Source organism: Somniosus microcephalus, chromosome 4, assembly GCF_052327205.1.
Source record: "Somniosus microcephalus isolate GS21.2 chromosome 4, FLI_Smic_1.0, whole genome shotgun sequence".
Lineage (NCBI taxonomy): Eukaryota > Metazoa > Chordata > Chondrichthyes > Squaliformes > Somniosidae > Somniosus > Somniosus microcephalus.
The window spans coordinates 207,548,078-207,561,880 of record NC_140990.1 but is presented as its reverse complement, the minus strand read 5'-3'; the positions used below and the strand labels follow the sequence as shown (position 1 = coordinate 207,561,880).

At 45.7% G+C, this 13,803-nt stretch overlaps 1 protein-coding gene across 5 annotated transcripts in view; it reads right to left on the bottom strand.

Moving 5' to 3' along the window:
- Positions 1 to 13,803, bottom strand: part of LOC147120179 (diacylglycerol kinase beta-like) — a 752,216-nt gene that overhangs the window by 277,256 nt on the left and 461,157 nt on the right. For all 5 annotated transcript variants that reach the window (XM_085985737.1, XM_085985736.1, XM_085985741.1 and 2 more), the window contains one exon: positions 12,601 to 12,675. In XM_085985737.1, the coding sequence (XP_085841863.1) occupies positions 12,601 to 12,675 (75 nt within the window). The remainder of the gene's footprint in view (positions 1 to 12,600; positions 12,676 to 13,803) is intronic.

The window sequence follows — 13,803 nt, the reverse complement described above, 5'->3', positions numbered from 1 at the left end:
AATAAGTTTTACAATGTTTTTAATTACATATTTTACAATAACAATTAAGTTTGCCCATTGAATTGTCTTTTAACACATTCATAAAATATTTTACTGCAAAACCTGAGCATCTCTCAAAAGCCTGGGCTTTGAATGGATTTTTTTAAACCCCACAACAGATAAAGAGAGCTTTAATCACACCTCTGCATTCTGAACACGTGCGGTTTGCAGAATTTCCCATCATATAATCTGAGTGCCAATCGGAGTTTAAGGGTAGAAATGTGTGAACCCTTATCCTGTGAGGAGTTGAGTTTCCTTGCTTTCTCTACAAGACTTTGAAAGAAACTGGAGATTGAATTCTCAAAGATTTTATTTGTGTAAGTGAACTACATTTATATATAAACGTATTGACAATGGTGCTTTTCTGTTATTAATTGCTCATAGATGAACACCACGTGTGAACAGAAGCACCTGTGATTGTGGTTTCTTTCTTGATGGTTAGCAAAGAGAATACAGATTATTTATAGAGAATGCATTATAAAAACTTGGAAACTGCATAAACGATGAACTCTTGAGCATTTCATCAGGTGATGTTTGATTGTGCACAGAGATTTATGTTCACTGTATAAGGTGGCAAACTCTCAAATTCTGCATTAAAGGCTACATTTTCCACTTTGCACATTTGGCATTTGCTGAGAGTTAATATCAAGAAATTGTGCATCCAACCTGCGATTTTCCATTCATTCATTTGAAGAAGCAGAATTTTATGCTTAAATGCTTGTATCACAAAATGTATAGGGGTCAATAAAGTGATGCTTGGCAATGTGTATGGTGTTTGTTACTGTGGTAAACCACTGTTTGTATTCCACTGTGTACATGCCTGGACATGCCTCGGCTGACTCCTCCCACAAGTCCTAGTATAAAGGTGACTGCTCCCCAGCCCCTTTGTATTCTGGACCGGTCGACCACTCGAGGCAGACCTTCATTCTTTTGTTAATAAAAGCCTTTAGTTACTCTCTTAACTCTCAGTCTTTTATGAGTAATTGATAGCGCATCAATTTTATTAACAAAATTTTTATAATGGAGAAGATCCTCACACCAGCATGCCTGGACTTAGATCATCGGGAGGCGGACTCATCCACCAAGTTTACTCACTGGCTTAAGTGTTTTGAAAAATTCCTGACCGCCTCCGCAGCAATCAAATCGGACGAGGACAAACTGGATGTCCTGACCTCCAAAGTGAACCACCGAGTGTATTCGGTCATCCAAGACGCGACCTCGTACGCGGACGCTATCAAGCTCCTCAAGGACCAGTACACGCGCCCAGTGAACGAAGTGTACGCCAGGCACCTTCTGGGGAGTCGTAAACAACAACCTGGGGAATCGACCGTGGAATACCTTCAGGCACTGTCTGTGCTTGGCCGGGCCTGTGGTTGTAAGGATGTAAAGGCCGCCGTGTACACAGAGGAACTTATCCGAGACGCTTTTGTAGCGGGCCACAGATCCAATTACACCCGACAGCGACTGTTGGAGCAGTGACCTCGACCTCAACAAGGCCTCTGAACTCGCACTATCATTGGATGCAGCCTACCGGGGCATGGATGCCTACTCCTCTGCACCGTGGACGCCGCGGGGAATGACAGCCTGGGACATGGTAGGACCGCCTCATAGCGCCGTGCCACCCCAGCCACACCCCAGCAACGGCCCAACTACCGCAGCAGTGTCCCAAGGCCAGACAGCAGTGCCCCAAGGCCAGAAATGCTACTTCTGTGGCCAGGCAAAACACCCCAGAGCGCGCTGCCCGGCGAAAAACGCGATCTGCTCGGGCTGCGGGAAGAAGGGACACTACGCTAATGTCTGCAGGGCCAAAGCCACCCCGAACCCCAGCAGCGCCGCGTGTGGGCCATGCGGGCCGCCATCTTGGGCCTCCCCGGCCATGTGCGAACCACCGGTACAGCAGCCATTTTGGACGCCTCCAGCCACATGGGGATCATGGACGCCGCCATCTTGGACGACAGCCGGAACGCAGCAGGCCCCCAATACCGCCTCATCTGATACCCGCAGCAACACACCGACCCCTACGCTGGCATCCGTTACACTGGACCAAGCGAGACCGCACCAGCTGGCCAGTTCCACAATGGACATTAAGGTAAATGGCCACGATACAATCTGCCTTTTTGACTCTGGGAGCACGGAGAGCTTCATCCACCCCGACACGGTGCGGCGTTGCTCTCTCCCAGTCCTGCCTGCGCACCAGCGGATTTCTATGGCCTCCGAGTCCCAGTCGGCGGACATCGGCGGCTACTGCGTAGTGACACTCGTAGTAGACGGGACCGTGTACGATCATTTTAAACTTCTGGTCCTGCCCGACCTCTGCGCTGCCGTCCTGCTGGGGTTAGATTTTCAGTGCCACCTTAAAAGTGTTACGATGGCGTACGGTGGACCCCTACCCCCACTCACAGTCCGCAGCCAGCAGCTCCCAAATTGCCCGCAGCGCACCAGGTGCAACCTCTCCACACTCAGAGTCACCCCCCCCCCACTGTTTGCTAACCTCACCCCCGACTGTAAGCCCATCGCCACAAAGAGCAGGCGATACAGTGCCGGGGACAGGGTTTTCATTAAAGCCGAAGTGGAGCGGCTCCTGAAGGAAGGGATTATTGAGGGCAGCACCAGCCCCTGGCGAGCCCAGGTTGTGGTCGTTAAGACCGGCGAGAAGCAGCGCCTGGTCATCGACTACAGCCAGACAATAAATCGCTACACCCTGCTGGATGCCTACCCACTCCCCCGCATAGCTGATATGGTCAACCAGATCGCGCAGTACCGCGTCTTCTCGACCATTGACCTGAAATCAGCGTACCACCAGCTCCCTATCCGCCCTGAGGACCGCCAGTATACTGCCTTTGAGGCAAACGGCCGCCTCTATCACTTCCTTAGGGTTCCCTTTGGCGTCACCAACGGGGTCTCCGTCTTCCAAAGGGAGATGGACCGGATGGTAGATCAAAATGCGTTGCAGGCCACTTTCCCATATCTGGACAATGTGACCATCTGCGGCCGTGACTTGCAGGACCATGACGCAAACCTCGAAAAATTCCTCCGCACCGCCCAACTCCTGAACCTGACATATAGCAAGGAGAAGTGCATATTCCGCACAAACCGCCTCGCCATCCTTGGCTGTGTTGTGGAACACGGAGTCATCGGCCCCGACCCCGACCGGATGCGTCCCCTTATGGAACTCCCACTGCCCCACTGCCTCAAGGCCCTGAAGAGGTGCCTAGGGTTTTTCTCCTATTATGCCCAGTGGGTCCCCTACTATGCGGACAAGGCCCATCCGCTGATCAAGTCCACCTCTTTTCCCTTGGCGGCAGAGGCCCGCTTAGCCTTCCACCGTATCAAGGAAGACATTGCCAAAGCCACCATGCACGCAGTGGACGAATCCATCCCCTTCCAGGTGGAAAGCGACGCGTCCGACTTTGCCCTGGCCGCTACCCTCAATCAGGCGGGGAGACCCGTGGCCTTCTTTTCACGAACCCTCCAAGGCCCGGTGACCAGACACTCCGCTGTTGAGAAGGAGGCCCAGGCGATTGTGGAGGCTGTGCGTCATTGGAGGCACTACCTGGCCGGAAAACGATTTACCCTGCTCACTGACCAACGTTCAGTTGCTTTCATGTTTAACAACAAGCAGAGGGGCAAAATCAAAAACGACAAGATCTTGAGGTGGAGAATCGAACTTTCCACCTACAATTACGAGATCTTGTACCGGCCCGGGAAGCTCAATGAACCCCCGGATGCGCTATCGCGTGGCACCTGCGCCAGCGCGCAGATCGATAGACTGCGGGCCCTCCACAATGACCTCTGCCACCCGGGGGTCACCAGGTTCTTCCACTTCATCAAGGCCCGCAACCTGCCTTACTCTATTGAGGAGGTCAGGACCATGACCAGGAACTGCCAAGTCTGCGCTGAGTGCAAACCGCACTTTTATAGACCAGACAGGGCCCACCTGATAAAAGCCACTCGCCCCTTCGAGCGCCTGAGCGTTGATTTTAAAGGGCCTCTCCCCTCCTCCGACCGCAATGTGTACTTCCTCAATATTATTGATGAGTACTCCCGTTTCCCGTTCGCCATCCCCTGCCCGGACATGACCAGTGCCACGGTCATTAAATGTCTGAACGACCTCTTCACCCTGTTCGGTTTCCCCAGCTATATCCATAGCGACCGGGGCTCATCGTTTATGAGTGACGAACTCCGTCAGTACCTGCTAACTAGGGGTATTGCCACAAGCAGGACCACCAGTTACAACCCCCGGGGGAACGGACAGGTGGAAAGAGAAAATGCGACAGTTTGGAAGGCCGCCCTGCTAGCCTTAAAGTCTAGGGGCCTTCCAACCTCCCGCTGGCAGGATGTGCTCCCCGATGCGCTCCACTCTATTCGGTCACTGCTCTGCACTGCCACTAACGCCACCCCTCATGAGAAAATGTTTGTCTTCCCAAGGAAGTCCACATCGGGGACATCGCTACCGCCATGGCTGACGTCCCCAGGGCCGGTCCTACTGAGAAGGCACGTGAGGACCCATAAAACGGACCCCCTGGTCGAGAGGGTCGACCTCCTCCACGCCAACCCCCAGTATGCTTACATTGCATACCCGGACGGGCGGGAGGACACAGTCTCCATAAGAGACCTTGCACCCTCGGGGGCCGCAGTAACCCACTACTCACTACCACCCCCCCCATGATCCGATATCCAGCCCCGGCAGACGACAGGCCTGGGCCCAGCGACCCGCTCGACATCTACGAGGACGACACGCCTGTGCCACAGCCTACGCGGGACTCGACGCCGGAAGCTCCACTACCCCTGCCGTCGCCACGCCGATCACAGCGGCAGACAAGACCTCCGGAGAGACTCCAATACACTAACTTTTAATACACTTCACCCCGCCGGACTCAATTTTAAACAAGGGGTGAATGTGGTAAACCACTGTTTGTATTCCACTGTGTACATGCCTGGACATGCCTCGGCTGACTCCTCCCACAAGTCCTAGTATAAAGGTGACTGCTCCCCAGCCCCTTTGTATTCTGGACCGGTCGACCACTCGAGGCAGACCTTCATTCTTTTGTTAATAAAAGCCTTTAGTTACTCTCTTAACTCTCAGTCCTTTATGAGTAATTGATAGCGCATCAGTTACTTGCCACGTGCAATAGACTATAGAGTGAATGTACTGTCATGGTGGCAATGCACAGTACCCTGGTAAAATATGGGTATATCAGTACATATGGAAAGTGTAGGAACAGTTGTCAGAGTGCTATGTATTCTCGCTCTCTGATGCTGCTTCAAACTTAAACTGAAGTCTTGTTAATAATGTTTTTTTAAAGGCAACGTTATAAAATTAAGCAAATGTGAGCAGCACACACCTTCGTAACCTTTCCAATATTAACACATTTTGTTCCTCAGCTAACTCCTAGGTAAGGCACAATTCACTCTTTCAATCACTTCCAGCCAGGCTTTTCTGTTGCTTTTCTTCTCTGGAGGATGGCCTTCAACTCCAGAAAGGTCTAACAGTACCTCCATAGAGGTTATTTCATGTACCCTTGCTGTAGCCAATTCTTCCCCTCTTCAAAAGTATGACAGCTTTAATGATTTAGCCAGCTGTTTAAGAGCCACTGGAGCTGGATAACTCACCTCTTGAAGCTGTGTGCTGCGAATGTCAAGATTTCATGCAGAAGAGCTAATCTTGCATTACAGTGCAAGGTTCACTCTTTGCATTACACATACACCGAATGCTACTGTGCCAAGACCACATTTTCAGCTCCATAACATCCAAGGTTTTTATAAAATATTAAAAATACATATTTTAGAAAAAAATGTCACTTTAAAATTTACTTTTTGCACTGGTTGTGCTTTTTTGTAATGTTCTTCGATTGAAAGCTCAATTCTCTACGAGAAGGCTTTGGTATCCTCATTCAACAATCTTTCCTGGCCTCTCTTTTGTGTAGGGCCATTTTAGACTGTAGGAAGAATTGTGTAGTGCACGTGTCTCTCTGTTTGGCTTTGTGTTGCATCCTGGATCCTATAGTTCCCTCCTGATTGAGACGGTGCTTTCTTATTCTCAGATGCTTCTTTCTATCATGGAGCAATGCGTGTACTGTGCAAGCGTGCCTTTTTTCTGCTGTTGTGTTGCATCATGGCTTCTTTACTCTCCAGACTCTCGTACTGGGCCTCTCGCCTGAGGCCACCACCCTGCAGCACTCGCCCTCCCTTCTCCTTCACCACCTGCGTTGTTCCACAGCCACCAGTTAACCTCCTCTGAAAGCTGGGCGTCTTACCCGATCGAACTTCCATACCCTCTCTCTCGTTGCTTTTCTGGCACTGAGATGGGAACTGGCTGCTGTTTTATTAAAGCACATAGTGCGTGCTTTTATTGTATCATACAATCAGCAAATAAAATTAAAATGTGTACTATGTGCTTTAATCAACTAACAGCCATTTCCAGGCTATAACTACAACACACAGAGGGTTATGAATGTTTGGTATGGACTGTCCAGGGAGGTGATTGAGGCTGATATAATGTGCAATTTTAAAAAGGGCATTTGGTGAAAAAACAATTGAAGGATATTGTACGCGGTATTCTGTTTCTGAACTCCGGGGCTGTCAATTTGCAGCCATCCATCATTGAGTGATGGGAGGGGATATGAAAGCTCACAACCTCCATTCTCCAGCTCCCACAACGCTGCCAGAACCCAATCTCTCCCAATATCAGACCCTACCCAATGCTCACTAACCCCAGACCGCGCCCCCCCCCCCATAGCACTCCCGAACCTGAGAACCAACCTGCAAAATCATCTCTCAGGACTGCTTTCCTAATACTCACCCCAAACATTACTCCCAGTCCCATGCTGTACTATTCCCAAATACATATTTTATAGAGGCAAAAGAGAATTATTTTGCAGTTAACATTTGCAGTAACACCATCCAAGGTTAATTAATGTGGATTTGAATAAAGATGGTTATAAGACACTTACACCAGTAATTGTACAGCTAATTAATAAAGTTACCAATAGCATAACAATTAGCTGCACAATGGATATTTCCCTAAATGTTTACACAATATATTTCAGATACATAAAATCGGATTCATTTAGCAAAATAAAATCATCTCATGGATGGACAAAGATGTCTTCTCACCAAAGTTCCCGCTAAACTGTGCGGCTGTCTGGCGGTCCCGCGCAGCCGGCTTACCGGCTTTTGAATGGGAGATATCACGCATGCGAGAAATTTTGAATGGGCCGCGCAGCCAAAGGGACCTCGCACCCAAAAAAATTTAGGGGGAACATTACTTTTCACAGGTTTTATATTGGTTCATCTTTATTTTTGAAGACATGGACCAAGGAAGCTGAGCTTTTGTTGCTAAAATACTCAAAACATTCATTTCAAAATGATACATAAAGTAGCACCTTTCACCAAACCATGTAGTCTTTAAGAAAGATAGAACTTGCATTTATATAGCACCTTTCACAAACTTGGGATGTCCCAAAGCTCTTTACAGCCAATGAAGTACTTGAAGTCACAGCAGCCAATTTATGCACAGCAAGGCCTCACAAACAGCAATGAGGTAACCACCAGATAATCTGTTTTTTAGTGAATGTTGGTTGAAGGATAAATATTGGCCAGAACACCAGGGGAAACTCCCCTGCTCTTCTTCAAAATAGTGCCATGGGATCGTTAACATCCACCTTAGAGGACAGCCCGGGCCTCAGTTTCACATTTCATCCAAAATATGGCACCTCCATCAGTGCAGCACTCAAATGTCAGCCGAGATTATTTGCTCAAGTCTCTGGAGTTGAACCCACAACCTTCTGACTCCGAGGCACACATGACACCTTATTTATCATAAGAATCTCTCAAAAAACAGTTGCTATACCAGTACAAAAACATGGTTAATGTGTTTCCTAAAATATACATGTCATATCATAAATGGCTTAAGCGTGTGACATCAGATTCAGCCTGATTTACATGCAGCTTCAAGAAGCAGGGATGCTACAGTGGTGGGACTTGGCATTACTGTAATGTTCTCTGACTTCCTGGGTAAATTTAAAACGCTTGAGGTCTGCAACAGTGGAAATAATGAAAACTTCTCACCAGCACCTACAGTTAATCTAATAGAATTATTAGAGAAAAGTAGAACATTTTTGGCATACTTATTCAAAATCAGTCCTTCCAAATCCCTTAACAAACAAGGTGCAAGAACAAAAGGTTTACTTTGAAAGCAAAGCAATTAATTGTGCTGTTACAGGTGTCTACATCTTTTGTATAAGAGAACTTTTCAAAACATATTAAATGTGTTACAATAAGACTGTCAGGAAGTTGCACAGGAAATTATTTCATGTGTGGCATTGTCTAAGTAGCAGGTTTTCTATCTGTCTTCCAATAAATACAGTTTCATAACTCATGATCAAATCAAGAACTGGATGTGATACTTTGATGCACCAGTATATTAACTGCATACATCATTTTCAGATTCCGTTATAACCATCGTTAAACCTGAACACCAAACACTTGCCGAAAATACATGAATTAGACATTCTGAAACAGGAAGTGATTAAAAATGCAGACCAAATAAGCAGAAAACCCTTGTCTGTGGATGCAATTCACTAATCAAGATTTGGAAATCTTCAAAGCAGTTTGTTCAACATAACAGCTGAGAATAGGCAAAACCCCAATGAGTTTGAAAATAGTTTCCATATCCTTAACCTAGGTAATGTGGTCACTACCCTCCTCTTCCAGTCAAGTGTGAATCACAGGTCTTAAAGGCAGACCATAAACAATTAAAATATTATCCATCCAATACTATCTTTTTAAAATAATCTTATAATTTTCCCTGCTTTCTCTCCACAATATAGATGACAACTAGCTCCACAACCATCAGCATTGTTGTGTATTGTGTCAGTCGAGGCATATTGGGCCTGAATTTGTGGTCAGAGGCTCCGAATGCCTCCGAAACGCAAAAAATCTATGAACCTACTTGATGGCCCTTGATCCACGTAGACATGCATAAAGGCCCACGTATCCCAGGGGTGGAGGCGGTTCGCAAGCGTCCCTGGGATCACGTGGGCCGGCCCAACCAATCAGAAAGGGGGGATTCCCATTATGCTTATGGGGAGTCCATTTACGTATGGAATCGCCGTAAGCATGAATAGGAATCCCCTAAAAAATACATTTTAACAACACGGAAATAAAAAAAATCATGACATGTTTAAAATGAATTAAAATACAAGTTCATTAAACATTTAAAACAAAAATTTAATTTTTTGAAAATGTAAACTTTTTTTTAAGGGGCCAGAAATAACACAAACTTATTTTACAGGTTTTTGGCTGTTAAAATGATTTTTAAAATGTTATTTTAATATTTATTTTCACCCTTACGCTGGTAAAAGGCGGCCTTATGCCTGCTTTTACCAGGTGTAAGAGTTTCACGGGCATTTGCTGGGCAAGAGCTGGGAAAATAGCGCAACTCTCCGTCAGTGGATGTCCATTTCCCGGAGATGTGGAGGATCCTTCAAGATTGACAGATCACAAGTTCCGGGTTTTCGCGTATGTGCAGCCCATGCATTAACCCGGAACTTGCGAGGCACTTATGGCCATGTACGCAGAGCCTACACATCATAGGCCATGGAAAATCTGGGTCATTCTGTGTGGTAGGCTTAAAACCTCCAAGTGCAGACTGTACTCTGCTATTCCTGAGGTACTTCACATCCAGTGCTACTTAATTGTCTGGCATAAGTGAAGCACTTTAAATCAAAATCTCATTAATGTCTCACACTGGCCAGCTTATCCTGACGGTTAACACTGGGTGCTCTAGGTTTTCCAAAGCATAAAGCTCTACCGTACACACGCCTGTGTCTGTGCTTGCAGTGGTGCTGAATTTCAGATGACAGAGGAGTGTGCAGTGTGTGTGGCAAGGGTAACCAGGCCACCCTGGGCCAAATTTGTTGACTGGTACAAGGCTACAAACTCAATTCATATTATGGATTCTGGGGGTAATACACCGCTTACAGTTGTTGGACATGCTGGGTTTGCCCTTGACCTGGGTTTTCTGATGAGCTTGTGCTGGGGCCCAGTGGGCCTTCACTGCTTCGGGGTATTTCCAGGCATGTCCTCGCTGCCCCTGGAATTCCCACATGTTGCATCCTGGGTGTGAGGCCATCACTCTGTGCTTTTAAAGACTGGGGTGAAGCTGAGTCCTGCAGGCACAGTCACCAGGAGGAGTTTCTAGCTGGCCGGGCTGACCTTTTGGGTGATTAGTCTCACTTTTGGGCTGGTTGTCATTTTTTCCCAATGTCCTGTTACTTGTTCCCTTGGATTGGATCTTAATTTGTTCCCTTTGGTTTAGTTTCAGTTTCACTGCTGGACCCACCACTCAAAGCACTTTGTCTTATCTGCTCTTGGAAATTAGCAGACTCATGCAAACACTGATAAGACATTCCATTACACAGAATTGGCTAGTTGGCAACTCTAATCAGATCAGGGGAAAGAACAGGGTTTTGTCTGTTATTAAAGTGCCACATAATAGCTTTGCCAGCAAAGCTGAAGCCTATGGAATAAAAGGGACAGTGGAAGCATGGATACGAAATTGGCTAAGTGACAGGAAACAGACAGTAGTGGTGAATGGTTGTTTTTCGGACTGGAGGAAGGTATACAGTGGTGTTCAAAATCATTAGGTGTCTAGACAGAGTAGAGAGAGAGAGAGAAACTGTTCCCATTGGCAGAAGGGTCGAGAACCAGAGGACACAGATTTAAGGTGATTGGCAGAAGAACCAAATGCGACATGAGGAAAAACTTTTTAACGCAGTGAGTGGTTAGGATCTGGGACGCACTGCTTGAAAGGTGGTGGAGGCAGATTCAATCGCGGCTTTCAAAAGGAAATTGGATAAGTACCTGAAGGAAAAAAAATTGCAAGGCTATGGGGAAAGGGTGGGACTAGCTGAAGTGATCTTGCAGAGAGCCGGCATGGGCTCGACGGGCCGAATGGCCTCCTTCTGTGCTGTACCCATTCTATGATTCTATGGTTCTGTGACTGGAGCTAACAAAGCTACTCGATCCAAGAGCCATCTACTTAGCTAGATAGGAACATAGGAACAGGAGAAAGCCATTCAGCCCCTCGAGCCTTTTCCACCATTCAATGAGATCATGGCTGATCTGTATCTTAACTCCATCTACCCACCTTGGTTCTCTAACCATTAATACTCTTGCACCCAAACAATGTCAGTTTTGAAATTTTCAATTGACGTAGACTCAACAAACTTCTTGGGGGAATCGAGTCCCAGATTTGCATTAACCTTTGTGTGAAGAAGTGCTTCCTGACATCATCCCTCGGTGGACATGGTACAATTAACTCAGAGTGAGATTTGCTTACTTTGTATTATGACTTTCACATTAAATTTACACCGTTACCAAGCTGTGAAAACAAGAGTGCAAGCAGAACATAACAGTGTGCTGAAAATATGCAAAACCCTGCTCATAGAATCATAGAATGATACAGCACAGAAAGAGGCCATTCGGCCCATCGTGCCTGTGCCAGCTCTTTGATGGAGCTATCCAATTAATCCCACTCCAGTGCTCCTTCTCCATAGTCTTGCAATTTGTTCCACTTCAAGTAGTTATCCAATTCTCTTTTGAATGTTACTGTTCAATCTGTTTCCACTACCCTACTGAATTTGAAGACCAATTAAAAGTAGATCAAAGGTCTATAATAAAATCTTGTTACATGTGAGTCAACATCAAACCCTACAACTGATCACAACTTTGCTCAAATGTTATTGAAAAACAAATAGATAATGGGGACATTTGACAAAACACCATAGAACATAATTATTTTAGACATACCCAAATGTTTCATTCTACAGCTCAAATACAGGCAATAGGCAGAAGATTCAGATGTTAAAAAATTGAATACTTTATTAAATAAGTGAGGGTTGGATGCTCTATTATTTTACTAAATGGTCAAAGAATTATATTTTAAGTTTTTGTTGCTGTTATGGTGATTCCAACATAACCTGACCATGACCTAAAGTCAATTTATTGCTGTTTGAAGTTGAACCAGTTTTCATATCCAACAATATTTTAACCATGGTTAAACATTGTTACATATGGTTAAATCATGATCATTGGAAATGATGAAAACATGCTGTATTATGTATAAATGATGTCTTTGTGATAGTATGGCATTTAACCAATGTTACTTCTACCTCTTCCATCTTAATGCAAACCAGATCGACTAACCAGTCTCGCACTAACTGAACAGCAACTATACAAAGTTTAACTTTCGACAAACCCATAAAAGCATTAAAATCTACGACTTCATCAATAAGCTGTATGTTTCTGCATTCTGTCAGTACTCGAGTATATATTTTTCACGTACTAAATAGTAAATAATGTAGTACTTAGACATAAACCAGGAACATCCCAGATTTGACCTCTAGTCTACATGGAACTGGCTGATCTCAGTCAGATTGTCAGTTTCAATAGTGCTATTGGCCTTAGCATCTCCTGTAGTAGATTCCCCCATGGGCAAAAAAAGACACAATCCATAAGCATTGTCCATTGTTTAAAATATCACATAATCACACTTACCCTGGCACAGGTCCACCCCTGTCAAGATTATAAATTTGTCTTGGGTTGAGGAGATATTGAAATTTTCGGAGAACTCTACCAATAAAAGTACAACCAAAATTATTATTAATTTTCAAGAAATGAAGCATTTTACATTCAAAGTTGTTCTGCAATCTGTATATTTCATCCTCGGTAACTGAAGACAAGACAAAATAAAATATTAAGAAACCTGTTTGAAACTCAGAGTTACTGCGATTGAAACAATGTCCAAAAGCAAGAAACAATTCAAACAATGTACAAGGAGTGAATTGCTTGCCCTTTAAGTTGATGGATGTTGATGTTAATGTGTCAGCATCAAGCAGTCCCAGGTTAGATATAACAAAAGCCCAATGCACACTAAAGCTTCCTGCAATCTGTAGTATACTTTTGTCTGATTACGTTCTTGTGAAGGCACTATATAAATGCAAGTTGTTATTATATATTCTTCTGGTGTCAGCCCTGGCTCAGATGCAATGTGCTCGCCTCGGAGTCAGAAAATTGTGGATTCAAGTCCTAATCCAGAGGGGGCCAAATGCTGCTGGAAGGACCAGATTATGCCCGGCCACGATTTTAATTCTCTGCCCACACTGTTCCCACCAGGAGCACAGGGTTAAAATCAGAGTTCTAGCATCGGAAATTATGGCCCAGATTTTGTAGTCAGTGGCAAACAAACAATGCTAGCCCAGAATTACACTTGCCCACAGACTTTCTATGGGCTTTTGCATTGGAAGTTATGGTGATTAGAAATCCAAAACAGCACGGCGCCCTCTGCAGGGGATCTGGGACCTGTGTCACAGGGCACGCAATGGTGTATCGCCTTAACCAATCAGACTTAAGAATCCTTACTGAGACATGCAGAGATTGGGCCGGAATTTTTCCGGTGCTCAGGGGGTGGATTTGGAGGCAGGACATTCGTCAAAATCGCAAAGATTGACAGCGGCAGGAAGCCCGCTATCAACCCGCCTCCAATCAATCTTCCCAAGTGTCGGGTCCCCAATTTGCACATGGATCCGACACCTAGCGGCGGGAAGAGGATTATAGGCACTTAGCTACTTGTTAACAGGTTGTTAGCAGGCAGTTAAGAGGCTTCTCGACATCTGGACACCACGCCAGGTAAGTATGGCATGCTGTGGGTCTACTGTAATGTTGCTGCATTGATGACAGCTGCAGAAGTGGTGTGAAGGA